Below are 14,017 nucleotides of genomic sequence, written 5' to 3'. Positions count from 1 at the left end.
CACGTGCCAGAGTCTAGCAAATGGCCTGTTGAGTCTCTCTGAGACTCTCAAACTTCCTTCTGAAACTTCACAAGCCAGCCCTCCATTGTTTTCGTTTCTCTCAACATTTCTTTCTCCCAAGCTCCACCGAACAGCCCACTGAACTCCAATACTCAGTGACTTTTCTAGCCCAGCTTTTCAAAGTTCTTCCGCAGTACTCCAGAAAACATCATGGTCAGGTCTGTCACAATACCTCATAATCCTGGTACCACTTTCTATCTTAGGGTTACTACCACTGTGATGAAACACCATGACCAGAAGCAACTTGGGAAGGAAAGATTTATTTGCCTACACTTCCACAGCACAGTTCATCGTTGAAAGAAGGCAGGGCAGGAGCCTGGAGGCAGGAGCTGATGCAGAGGCCATGGAGGGGTGCTGCTCACTGGCTTGCTCCTCATGGCTGGGCCCTCCCCATCAGTCACTAATTAAGAAGATGTACTGCAGCCCTCCTTATCTTGTGGAGGCAACTTTTCAGTTGAGGTTCTTCCTCTCGTGTGCCTCTGGCTTGTTGAAGTTGACATAAAGCTAGCCAGCACAGCATGCAAGTGCACACTACCTGTGTGCTGCACCACCAGTCCTGGTTTGTGAGATAAGACCTATATAAAAGACCAACTTTGAGTTTGGGTTTTGGGTTTTGGTTTGGTTTGGTTTGGTTTTTCAAGACGGGGTTTCTCTGTGTAGCCTTGACTGTCCTGGACTCACTATATAGACCAGGCTGGCCTCGAGCTCACAGTGATCCACCTGCCTCTGCCTCCCAAGTGCTGGGGTTAAAGGTGTGCGCCACCACTGCCTGGCTTAACTTTGAGTTTGGTATGTAGCCCAGGCTTGCCTTAAACAAACAGTCCTGCCACAGCCTCCCAAACACTGGGATTAGAGGCAGGGACCACCATACCCAGTTCAGGAATAATCAGGCCCCGAAGATGGCTCAGTGGGTGAAGGCTCTTGCCATCAGCCCTGATCCGACTTCAGTCCTCAGAACTACGTGGTAGAACAAGAAAACCAACTTCCACAAGTCATCATCAGACCTCCACACTCTCCTCAGTTTGGGTCTCCACATGGTGGAAGGACAGGGAGAGCTCTCTGAGTTTTCTAAGGGCCCAAACCCATCTATGGGTGCTCCACTCTCATGACCTAGTCACCTAAAACTAGCATATTAGGAGTCAAAGTTTTAACCTTTGAATTTCATGGGAGCACAGACATTTAGTCCACTGTAAGAAATAAAGGTGGGAGCTGGGCATGGTGGCACACACCTTTAATCTCAGGAGGCAGAGCAGGAGGATTGCTGTGAGTTCAAGGCCAGCCTGGTGTACAAAGCAAGTCTAGGACAACCAAGGTTACACAGAGAAACCCTGTCTCAAAAAACATAAAAATAAAAATGAAAAATAAAGGTGAGGATAGAGAGGTGACTCCGGTTAATAGCACTGGCTGCTCTTCCAGAGGACCCAGGCTCTGTTCCCAGAACCCACATGGAGGCCCACAGATGTCTGTAACTCCAGTTCCAAGGGATCAGACACCCTCTTCTGGCTTCATTGGGCACCTCACACTCTTGGCACACTTACATATACACATGCAAAATGCTCCTACACAACGTAGAAATAAAATCATTCTCATTTTAAATCTGTTAGAGATAGAAGAAGGAGAACTAATCTGATGCTCCTAGTACAGTGTGTTAGAATATAAAGGCAGCAAGTGGTACTTAGACTTCTTTATTGCACAAAGAATTGCCGTCTTTCTGTGTTAGTATTTATCGGGGTGGGGCAGTTTCATGTGAAGATCAGAGGACACCTCGAAGGAGTCAGTCCCACCATGCAGGTTCCAAGGATTCAGCTCAGGACTTCAGACATGGCCACAGCATCTTCACACACTGAGCCATCTCCCTGGTCAATATTTCCATTTAGTTTTTTTATTATTTTCTTTCTTTAGAAAATTGTTGTTTTTATTAATGTGTATGAGTATTTTGCCTGTGTGTATGTCTGTACACTATGTGTATGCCTAGTGCCCAGAGAGGCCAGAAGAGGGTGTCAGACCCCCTGGGATTGGGGTTACAGATGGTTGTGAGCAACTGTGTGGGTGCTGTGAATCTAACCCAAGACTCTACAAAAGCAGCCAGTGTTCTTAACTGTTGAGTTAAGAGGCTATCCTGGTCTACAGAGCGATTACAGGACAGCCAAGGCTACATAGAGAAACCTTACCTCAAAAAACAAAGACAAAAATTAGGATTAGGTCAGGTATAGTGTCATATACCTGTAATATAGTCACTTAGAAGGTAAAAGCTACTTCTTACTATACTGAGATTTTTGTGTCATCATCATCATCTCCCTCTGCAGCCAGACTTTTGGTTACTTTATTGGGTTCTTTTTCCTACCTCCCTACACCACCTCTATCCCTCCCCAACCTCCCAGCACAAGGTAGGGAAAGGGTCGTCGGTGGTATCATTAGACTACTTTCTGCTGATAAGAGCATCGAGTTCCTTGGTGCAAGCTTTATCTTCATTGTCAGGATATCTCCAAACAGCAACAGCAGCTGTAGTGAAGCAGCAGCCACGGCCTTTCTCAGGGCTCTGGCATTTACATCCCCTCTGCAGAGTCCCCAAAATTCCAAACATAAACTATATCTGCAGCTGACAAAATCATGCCCCTGCCAGAGCATGACACAAATCATTTAGCTGCTGTGGACAATCTGAAACAGCCCCATTTCCCACACCTGGGATTAAAACAAAAACATAAATAGCCAGGCAAGTGGTGCATGCCTGTTAATCCCAACACTCAGTAAGGTAGAGGCAGGCAGATCTCTGTGAGTTCGAGGCCAGCCTGGTCTACAAAGAGAGTCCAGGACAGCCAAGGCTACACAGAGAAACTCTGTCTTGTAAAACAATCAAACAAAAACCATAGTCACATAACACTTTTGTGGGTTTTTTGTTTTGGGGGGGTTGATTTTTCAAGACAGGGTTTTTCTGTGTAGCCTTGGCTATCCTAGACTCACTTTTGTAGACCAGGCTGGCCTCAAACTCACAGAGATCCGCTTGCCTCTGCCTCCAAAGTGCTGGGATTAAAGGCGTGCGCCACCACCGCCCAGCTCTGTTGCATTTTTCTTACTCCCTTCTGTGTATATCATGGGTTTTTTTTTTTTTTTTCTCTCTTTTCCTTCTCCAACTTCCCCACTTTCTCTCTCTGCTCTTTTCCCTTTTCCTCGTTTCTCTCATTCTTTCTTCTTCAATGAGGTTCTGGCATGTACAATCTGTTTATTATATAGAAATTGATGTAACCGTTTCCGTTTAAAACTAAGCTCCTAGAACCAGTGTGCCCACCCAAAATGCCTCTGGGGGCTTGCTAAAAGATATCTAAAACATTTTAAGCTCATTTCCTTCATTCACGTCTCTCAAGGAAATGGACCTGGTACCCCACTCCCCTAACTCAGTGGTTCTCAACCTTCCCAATGCTGTGACCTTTTCATACAATTTCTCATGTTGTGATGACCCCCCCAACCATAAGATTATTTTGTTGCTACTTTATAACTGTATATATCTGATATGTGACCCCTGTGAAAGAGTCATGTGACCCCCAAAGGGGCCATGACCCACAGGTTGAGAGCTGCTGCTCCAACTGTTTTCTCCAAGTCCCTAAGTTTTCCCTGTGCACTTTGCTACTTTCTTCCACCACTACCTTATACTGCTGGCTCCAACTCCTCTACTGACTCATCTAAATTATTTCATTTACTTACTTATGTATGAGTTTTGTTTCTGCATGCATGTTTGTATGTATGTTTGTATAAGTCTCACATGTGTCCAGGTGCCTGTGGAGGACAAAAGAGTGCTTTGGGTCACCTGAAGTTGCAGATGTTTGTGAACTGCCATGTGGCTTCTGGGAACCCAGGCCCTCAGCAAGGGCAGGAAGTTCTCTTACCTAACCACTGGGCCATCTTTCCAGCCCCCACATAGATTCTATAACACAAAAAAATTTATAAAATCTTCCCTTTAAGCTGAGAGCCTCTCATCCTTTCATGTTATTTGCTTTGTTTTTTAACTTTTTGGAGGCTCAGTGTGTTGCAATCTTTGACTTTGCTCTGAAGATTATTGGTTTTGTTGTTGTTGTTGTTTTAAATTTTTAAATTTATTTTTAAATTATACACTTTACATCCCAATCGTAGCCCCCTCCCTCCTCTCCTACCAATCCCTCCCTCCCACCCTGAAACTTATTGTTTTGTTCTGAAACTTAATTTTTTTGTTTTTACTTAGTGTGTGTGTGTGTGTGAATGCCACAGCTTCCATTTGGCAGAGGACAGCTCATGGAAGTGGCTTCTTTCTTTCCACCATTTGGTACCAGGGATTGAATTCAGAGCATCAGGCTTGGTAGCAAGCCCCTTCACCGGGACTGAAGCTTGTTTTTAAAGCTGTTTGTGCTTTTACATATGAGGGCATTTTACTTGGCCTGATCCCAGGTGAGGGAGTCCTAATTCCAAGAAGTGCTCTCCTCTAAGGGAGACTTGCAGTAGCAAAGAACCAGTCCTCTGCTCATCCTCCTCACAAACACCAGAGAGCCTTTAGAAGGGAGATGACCTGCCTGACCCAGAGCGCGGTGTTTATAAATAGTGCCCAGCATCCCCTCCTTTAAAGCCTGTCAACCTAATCCTCGCTCTAGATTGGAATTGACTTGACCTTTGAGCCTTAAAACTCAGGTCGCTTTTTCCTCTGAAAATCCTTATTAACAAAAGGCTGTTGAAGCAAACACACTTTTCTTTATTTTTATTTTAGAATTTTATGTATATGAGTATTTTGCCTGCATGTATGTCTGTAGCAGTGGCACGCAGGACCCACTGGAGTCAGAAGACAGCATTGGATTCCTGGAACTGAAGTTAGAGTTGTGAGCAGTTATGAGCTGCTCTTTGGGTGCTGGGAATTAACCCTGAGACCTCTGGAAGAACAGCAAGGGCTCTTAACTGCTCAGCTGCCTCTCTAGGCCCAAAGCAAAAAGATGATCATCAACAAGGTGACTGATCAGTCGTCAGAGCTTGTCTTTCACTTTTAAAAGGCCAGCCGTTCTCATTGTTTGTTGAAGTTTTGTTTGGTTGGTTTTTGTTTTAGCTTGTTTTGTTATATTTTCATTTTTTGGTTTTGCACTCAATTCTGCTTCAGCTTCCTGCATGCTAAGATTACAGGCCTGTGAGCTAGTTTGTTTGCTTGTTGGGGATCTTTGTCTGTCTGTCTGTCCCTCTCTATTCTGAGAATGAACCCAGAGAACCCAGGATATTGAAAGGCTATCTCAACACTGAGCCCCAGGCCCACTTTTCGCTCCTAAACCTCAGACCTTGAAGGGGCCTTGGCTGCTTCCACTCCACCACCCTTGGATGGAACCCTTTTTGGTGCTGTCTGCTTTCCTATTGTCTAAAGTCTAACAAGCCCCCATGACTGTGGAATGAAAAACTTACCTAGACACCGGCAGTTTTAATGTGTCTTGTTTGCCTACATCTGTCTGTGCACAATGCAAATGCAGTGCCTGTGGAGGCCAGAAGAGAGTGCCAGATTCCCTGGAATTGGAGGCAGTTGTGAACCTCTTGTAACCCCAGTTCTAAGACAGCCAGTGCCTTCTTTTGAACTCTCTAGGCAACTGTACTCACATGCACAAGCCCACAGAGAGACACACACATACACACAAACACACACAAACACACACACCTAATTAAAAATAAGTTGGAGAGATAGCTCAGACGTTAAAAACAGACCTACTCTTCCAGAAAACCTGAGTTCCATTCCCAGCATTTACATCAGACAGTTCACAACCGCTTTAATTCTAGCCCTAGGATATACCTCTGGCCTCCATGGATACCCACACACATAACATAATTTTATTTTTTGAAATAATAATGTAATTACATCATTTCTCCCTTCCCTTTCTTCCAAACCCTCCCATATGCCTTCCAAAAATAAAAAAAAATACGTCTTGTGCATGATAGAGTTTTCTTGCTGACCTGGGCCAGGGGCATCTTTTCCAGACGCAGATTGATCCGAGACCATTTCTTTAAGGCTTTTTCCAGCTGAGGCTTTTTGTTAAGAATGCCTTGGCTGCCTGTGAGTCAGGAATTGTAGAGATAATTGCTGTTTTTTATTTGCTCTTGTTTTTTAACTTGCACACAGTCTGATGTGCATGTTGTTGCAGTGGGTACATAAGGCACTGCTGTGAGGTATTGAGAGGCCTTTGCACAGCAGGCCAAGTAAGGACAGTGTCTTCTGAAAACCCAGGGCTTAGGGCATCTAGGCCAAATCTGAGCTCAGAGTGGGTTAACAGGACAACAGTGTCAATTGTTCCCCATCTCAGAATGAAGAAGCTTTCTCTCGTATATATAGGAAGAAGTAGGAAGATTTTCAGTACATAAAATTGTAAGTTATAACCTAAGTAGAAATGTGTACATGGAAGTTGCGTTTAAATTCAGTCACTTAAAATAAAGGGTAGGGCCATGTGGTGGTGGTGCATGCCTTTAATCCCAGAGGCAGGAGGATCTCTGAGTTCAAGGCTAGCCTGGTCTACAAAGTGAGTCCAGGACAGCCAAGGCTACACAGAGAAATCTTGTCTTAAAAAAAAAAAAAAAAAAAAAAAAGCAAAGCAAAGCAAAATAGCCGGGCATGGTGGCCTTTAATTCCAGTACTTTGGGAGGCAGAGGCAGGCAGATCTCTGAGTTCAAGGCCAGCCTGGTCTACAAAGTGAGTCCAGGACAGCTGGGCCTACAAAAGAAACCCTGTCTTTAAAAAAAGGAAGAAAAGAAAAAGAAAAAAGAAAAGAAAAATCTAAAGTAAAGGGTAGGCCGGGCGTGGTGGCGCACACCTTTAATCCCAGCACTTGGGAGGCAAAGGCAGGTGGATTGCTGTGAGTTCGAGGCCAGCCTGGTCTACATAATGAATCCAGGACAGCCAAGGCTATACAGAGAGACCCTGTCTCAAAAAAAAAAAAAAGTAAAGTAAAGGGTAGGAGTCTAATTTACTTGTAGAGTGTTTGCTTAGCCTGTGAAAAGCCTGGATTAGCCGGCAGTGGTGGTGCATGTCTTTAATCCCAGCACTTGGGAGGCAGAGGCAGGTGGATCTCTGAGTTCAAGGCCAGCGTGGTCTACAAAGGGAGTCCAGAACAGCCAAGGCTACATAGAGAAACCCTGTCTCAAAAAAATAAAAATAAAAAAATAAAATAAAATAAAAAATAAAAGGGCTGGAGAGATGACTCAGAGATTAAGAGCACTAACTAGTTAGAGGTCCTGAATTCAATTCCCAGCAACCACATGGTGACTCACAACCATCTATAATGTGATCTGATACCCTCTTCTGGTGTGCAGGTGTACATGTAGGCAGAGCACTGTATACAAAATAATAAATATATTTTTAAACACCAAAAAACAAAACAAAACAAAAAGAAAAAAAAAACCTCAGTGGCCAGAAGCATGTCAGGCACTTGGGAGAGCTGGTTAGGACCCACACCCCAGGGAAGAAAGGCATGCATAACTCTGGTTCCTGGCCTAACTACTCAACAGTCCTAGGCTGATGGACAGTCCACGCTCATCTTGTGTATCTTCTGTGTAATAGCAAAACCTAGACCTTCAACCAGGCATGGTGGCGCAGGCCTTTAATCCCAGCACTCAGGAGGCAGAGGTAGGTGGATTACTGTGAGTTCAAGGCCAGCCTGGTCTACAAAGCAAGTCCAGGACAGCTAAGGCTACACAGAGAAACCCTGTCTCAAAAAAAAAAAAACAAAACAAAAACCTAGACCATCTCCGGGTGAATGTCATCCTGTCAGCTGTGCTGTGCTGTGCAGGGTCCTCAGCTGACCTCAAGTCAAACAAATGGGACAGTGTGGCAAAGATCTGCACCAAAAGGCCACACAGCAGGAAAGGGCAAGTTGATAATGTCAATGCAAGCCCACACAAAAACTCTTCCTCAAATACTTGTGCAATACCAGTTTCAGGACCCCAGAACTGAGGTCTCCAGTGTCCAATTCTAGGCCATGTGCTTGCCCCAGCTGTATACAAGAGAAAAGAGATCTGTACCACCTAGCTGCCAAGGTACGGCATAGCCCATGCCTCTCAGGAGGATGGTGGCACAGGGCTTGTTGTTAAACAGAAGAAGGAAAAAAAAAGCTGCTTGGACACTTCACAGAATATTGCTGTATAACTTTTACATACTTTGCCTCTTTGATTCCATAGCAATAATTTTCTTTGTCAATCATTTTTAAAAGAAAATTTTTTCATGGTTTTTTTTTTTTTATTTGTTTGTTTGGTTGGTTGGTTGGTTTGGTTTGGTTTGGTTGGTTGGTTGGTTTGGTTTTTCGAGACAGGGCATCTATGTAGCCTTGGCTGCCCTGGACTCGCTTTGTAGACCAGGCTGGCCTGGAACTCACAGTGATCTGCCTGCCTCTGCCTCCTGAGTGCTGGGATTAAAGGCGTGCGCCACCACACCCAGCTTGATTTTCATGTTTTTTTAAAGATGTGTTTATTTATTATTATGCATACAGTGATCTGCCTGCATGTACACCTGCATGCTAGAAGAGGGCATCAGATCATGTTATAGATGGTTGTGAGCCACCATGTGGGGGCTAGGAATTAAACTCAGGACCTCTGGAAGAACAGCCAGTACCCTTTACCTCTGAGCCATCTTTCCAGCCCTTCGCGTTGTTTTTTGCTGCTCCTTTTGCTGCTGGTTCCTGCTGTTGCGTTTGCTATTTCTGGTTTGCTGGACTGCTTAATTACTGTTTGGAGATATTCTAACGATGAAGATTGTGCTTTTCCCATAGGAACTCAACACCCCTAATCAACAGGAAGTAGTCTAAAGAAGTCTATGCCCCCTTTCCCCCCTAACCTTTCTCTCTTACTTAGTGTTGAGGTGTTGGAAGGGATTGGGGTGGAATAAGGATTAGAAGGGTTGTATATATAAGAACCCAATAAAATAGGCCAAAAAAGTATGTCTTTAAGTGGTGCCCAATATGGGGCTAGGCATACTGCTGGTGGGTACAAAGGAATGAATACTCCGTTGCAGGGCACTGCAGGGTACTGCTGCCACCACAGGCCCTCTCAAGGCCCATTTATACCCTCTCCAGAGTCCCCAGAGTTAAACTATCTGAAGCTGGCAAAGATCATGCCCCCACCCCACCCCTAGAGCATGAGACAATCATAGTTGACCACTGTGGACAGTCTGAAGGAGCCCCATATCCCACACCTGGGAGTAAAACGAAAACATAGTCACATAACATAACTGGGGTTTTTTTGGTTAGCTTTTCAAGACAGGGTTTCTCTGTGTAGCCTTGGCTGTCCTGAACTGCCTTTGTAGACCAGACTGGCCTCAAACTCATGACTGCCTCTGCCTCCCTGAGTGCTGGGATTAAAGGCATGCACCACCAGGCCCAGCACATAACTAGGTTTTTAAAGAAACCAAAATTCTCACTACACTTCATAGTAAATATCTTGGTTTCTGATTATTCTTGGCTGACCAATGTGTGTGTATCTGTCTCTGTTCCCCAACACATACCCCACGGGGCGTGGGGTGTGTGTGTACATATGCTACAACACTTTTGTGGAAGTCAGAAAGGCTGGAGGACAATTTTGGGAATCCGTCCTGCATTTCCACTCTGAGATCCAGAGATCAAATTCAGGTTGTCAGGCTCCTGCAGCAAGCACTTTTACCTGCTGAACCATTTTGCCAGTCCTCAATATATTCTTTTTAAAAAATATTTATTTATTTACTTATTTGAATGTTCAATTTGCATGTATGACAGAAGAGGGCATCAAATCACATTATAGATGGTTGTGAGCCACCATGTAGTTGCTGGGAATTGAACTCACGACCTCTGGAAGAGCAGACAGTGCTCTTAGCCACTGAGCCATCTTTCCAGTCCCCTCAATGTATTCTTTTGGGGGGGGAGGGGTTTGTTTTTTTTTTTTGGTTTTTTTTTTTTTCGAGACAGGGTTTCTCTGTGTAGCCTTGGCCATCCTGGACTCACTTTGTAGACCAGGCTGGCCTCGAACTCACAGCGATCCGCCTGCCTCTGCCTCCTGGGTGCTGGGATTAAAGGCATGCATCACCACGCCCGGCCCCTCAATGTATTCTTGAGTGTGAAAACAGGACACTAAAAAGCTATGTGAGAGCCGGGCGCGGTGGCACACGCCTGTAATCCCAGCACTTGGGAGGCAGAGGCAGGTGGATCGCTGTAAGTTCAAAGTTAGCCTGGTCTACAAAAGCGAGTCCAGTACAGCCAAGGCTACACAGAGAAACCTTGTCTCAAAAAAAATAATAATAATAAAATAAAATAAAGAAAGAAAAGAAAAGAAAAAGCTATGTGAGAGTTCTGTGCTATTGAGTGACACTCATGGACTGCGATCTTCACCACAGGACTGTGTGACTCAGTCCTTTGGCAGTACCCTGATAATCTGACCTGTTGTGTCTTTACAGTTTCGGCTGATGAGATTCTTTTTCACTGTTCTTTCTTCTAGCCCTTGCTACAAGTTCTAGTTGCTATCCTGAGTTCTTTTTTTCTCCCAGTTCTGGAGATTGAGCCAGGACCTAGGAAATGCTAAGCAAGCGCTCTACACTGAGCTTTTTCCCAGTCCATGTCTCTGATTCTTATAAGATGGTGTAGATAAAAACCTCTCCAGCGCTCTCTCCCTCTTCCCTTAGGTATTTTTTGGACTCTCCTCCACATACTTCCATGCCTTCCCAGCACTGAGAAGTTTGCCGGGCCTGCTACAAAATAAGAGCTGCTAGGAGCAAAGTTGAGACCCTTACACTACACAGTGGGAGTCCCTCTCAGAGCCTTAGCTTTCCTTAATCCTATTTGATCAGAAACTGGATGAACCTTCGGGATGCCGAAACAGGGAAGATACTCTGGCAAGGAACAGAAGACCTGTCTGTCCCTGGTGTGGAGCATGAAGGTACTTTGCAGCCCCTTGAATGCACAAGCTATGCCCAGTGCCAGAACAGACCCTGGCAGCAGGGACCTAAGTAAACACGCAGCTACTAGACAGGGGAGCCCTACAGGCAAACAGAAGACATCTGATTTCACTTCCGCATTTCTTTCTCTCATTTCCCCAAATCCACTTTAGCACTGGACCATACTCAGATGTGGATGTGATACCATATTCCTATTACCCCATCACTTTGCAGGTTAAAGCAGGAAGATCAGGAGTTCAAGGCCAGCCTCAGCTATTTAGTTAATTCAAAGCCAATTTGGACCACATGAGACCCTGTCTCAAAAAGGAAAAAAAGAAAAACAAATCAAAGCTATAAGCCAAGATTTCAACTTTTTCCAAAAGAAATTTTTCATTTTTTTTATCTTTCTGAAGGAAAAAAAGAAAAGGGAAAGCATTTGGATGAATCAGCATGTAGAAAAAGCACCCACAGAGCCTGCAGAGAGAGAGGATGCTCACAGCCTCAGCCTGCTGAGAGCACTCCCAGGAGCCTGAAGCATCATATCCTTGTGGCTCTCATTAGAAGGGTACCAATCTCTCTCTCTCTCTTTCTCTCATCAGCCCGTGTGCCCAAGAAAATCCTCAAGTGCAAGGCAGTGTCTCGAGAACTGAACTTTTCTTCAGCAGAGCAAATGGAAAAATTCCGCCTGGAACAAAAAGTTTACTTCAAAGGGCAATGCCTAGAAGGTATTCTGCTCCGTGTGTGGCTGGAACCAGAGCGTAGGAGCATAGGGGCAACAGGCAGAGCCGTGCTTTGAGAACACTGATTTTGTAACTAAGAGAATTTCTACATTCTACAACGCTGGGGAAAACAAACCAAAACAAGGCTGGCCACAGAAGGGCCTGGGTGCCTCTGCCTCGTGCGTTAGTACAGTGTGATCCTGGAAGAAGCCATTATGATGTAGTATAGGACTGTACCCACACATCATAAGCTGTGACCAGTGAGGACTCTGCACTGAGTTCTCAAAATGTAAGAGGACAAACATGTAGGCATTCTGGAGCCAGAATTCCAAAGGCCCCTTGTCTGCTAGACCCCAGAAGAAACAAGCCTGTGGCATAAACCAGAAGATAGTCTGCAAAGGTCTCCGTGTCCTTTCGTTGTGCCTCTGGTTTAGGAGGGTTCTGACAGGATCCTTTCATGGTTCTGGATAGGAGGAGCCCCTCTAAAGGAGGGGTACATACAGCCTGTGGTTCCCCCATGCCCACAGTAGCACCTGCTCACTGGCTTTTCCTTCTCCCTTCAGAGTGGTTCTTCGAGTTTGGCTTTGTGATCCCTAACTCCACAAACACTTGGCAGTCCTTGATAGAAGCAGCGCCTGAGTCCCAGATGATGCCCGCCAGCGTCCTAACGTGAGTGAGGGCCCAGAAGGTTCCAGTGTGTCTCAGAGCAGGCTCTCAGGCAGGTGGGACTCCGGGTCCTGTTTGCCGGTAGAGAACTAGAGAGAGAAGAATGAAAGAGTGGTGTGTGAGCCAGGCGTGGTGGCGCATGCCTTTAATCCCAGCACTCGGGAGGCAAAGGCAGGCGGATCGCTGTGAGTTCGAGGCCAGCCTGGTCTACAAAGTGAGTCCAGGATGGCCAAGGCTACACAGAGAAACCCTGTCTCAAAAAAAAAAAAAAAAAAGAGTGGTGTGTGAAGGTTCCTGACTTTGGTCCTATAAAAAAATAACATGCCAGACTGGTCTACAAAGTAAGTCCAGGATGGCCAAGGCTACACAGAGAAACCCTGTCTCGAAAAACCAAAAAATAAATAAATAAATAAAAATAAAAAATAAAAAATAAAAAAATAACATGTTCAAAAACTTTAGACTACATTTTAAATTTCCAGTTCACCCTGACTACCTGTCTCCATGGACGATAATGTTTTATCTTTCTGAGCCTTACTCTTAAGAATAAAGTGAAGGTAAAAAATGAGACAGTGTTAGTCTCAAGAGTTGGCTCAGCAGTTAAGAGTATTGGCTGCTCTTCCAAAGGACCCAGGTCCAATTCCCAACACCCACATGGCAGCTCACAACTGTCTGTAACTCCAAGATTGAACACCCTCACACATATATACAGGCAAAACACAATGCACATTAAAAAAATTTAGATGAGACAGTGTGGAAGGAAACTGACACAAAATAAGTGTCAGATGTGTCAGATCTAGCAACATGCTGTCCTTGAGCCTCTCTGTACACTGTCTGGACCCCCTTTACACATCTGCCAAAGTGCTCTATCTTATATTTGGGCATAGCTTTTCAGAGCCTGGCCTAGAATTTAATAACTGTGCTTCCTGGTCAAAGAGCAGTTTGTTCATATTGTCAAAAAAACTGTCAAAACTGGCAAGACCTGCTGACCTAAGTTTGATGCCTATAACCCAAGCTAAAAGGAGAGAACAGTCTCTGAAAGTTGCCCTTTGATCTCCACACATGTACCATGGCACACACCACATGCTCCTGCACTAACACACATCATACACAGATACACAGTAATAATAACAAAATGAAAATGTAAGGACATTGTTAGTAGCTGCCACTTGCCATTTTCTTTTAGGAAAAGACAGAGTCTGTAAATGTTCAGTACGCTGGGGGTTGTATCTCAGTGGTAGAGAACACGCTTAACACATGTGAGTTCTACACCCCACACCCCCAAAAAAAAGTTTCAGTAGTAGTGCTGAGAGTTTATACCCACACATAACTGTGCAACACTAGAGCATCTGCAGGAGACCCTTCATGAGAAACAGATCAAATGTGTAGAAGAGCTGTAGAGAGCCTGGAGCGACGGCTCCGCCGTTCAGAGTATTGAGTGCTTTTCTGAGGACCCAAGTTTGACTCCCAGCACCCACAGGTCAACTCTCAACTCTGTAGCTCCAGTTCCATGGGGCCTGATGCCTTCTAGCCTCCGCAGGCACCAGGTACATGTATGTCGCACAGATTTACATGCAGGCAAGACATCCATGCACATAAAATAAAATTATTTGTATTTTTAATTTTTACTTTTGAGACAGGGTTTCTCTATGTAGCCCTGGCTGTCTTGGAACTCATTCTGTAGACCAGGCTGGCCTCAAGC

General features: G+C 44.9%; 1 protein-coding gene across 1 annotated transcript in view; it reads left to right on the top strand.

Moving 5' to 3' along the window:
- Pde6d (phosphodiesterase 6D) overlaps positions 1-14,017 on the top strand; it is a 42,609-nt gene that overhangs the window by 26,207 nt on the left and 2,385 nt on the right. The window contains exons 2-4 of the mRNA XM_051154250.1: positions 10,847-10,935; positions 11,533-11,658; positions 12,216-12,321. Of these exons, the coding sequence (XP_051010207.1) occupies positions 10,847-10,935; positions 11,533-11,658; positions 12,216-12,321 (321 nt within the window). The remainder of the gene's footprint in view (positions 1-10,846; positions 10,936-11,532; positions 11,659-12,215; positions 12,322-14,017) is intronic.

Source organism: Acomys russatus, chromosome 12 (genome assembly GCF_903995435.1).
Source record: "Acomys russatus chromosome 12, mAcoRus1.1, whole genome shotgun sequence".
Lineage (NCBI taxonomy): Eukaryota > Metazoa > Chordata > Mammalia > Rodentia > Muridae > Acomys > Acomys russatus.
Note: the sequence above shows the minus strand (reverse complement) of the source record. Positions and strands in the feature narration are given on the sequence as shown.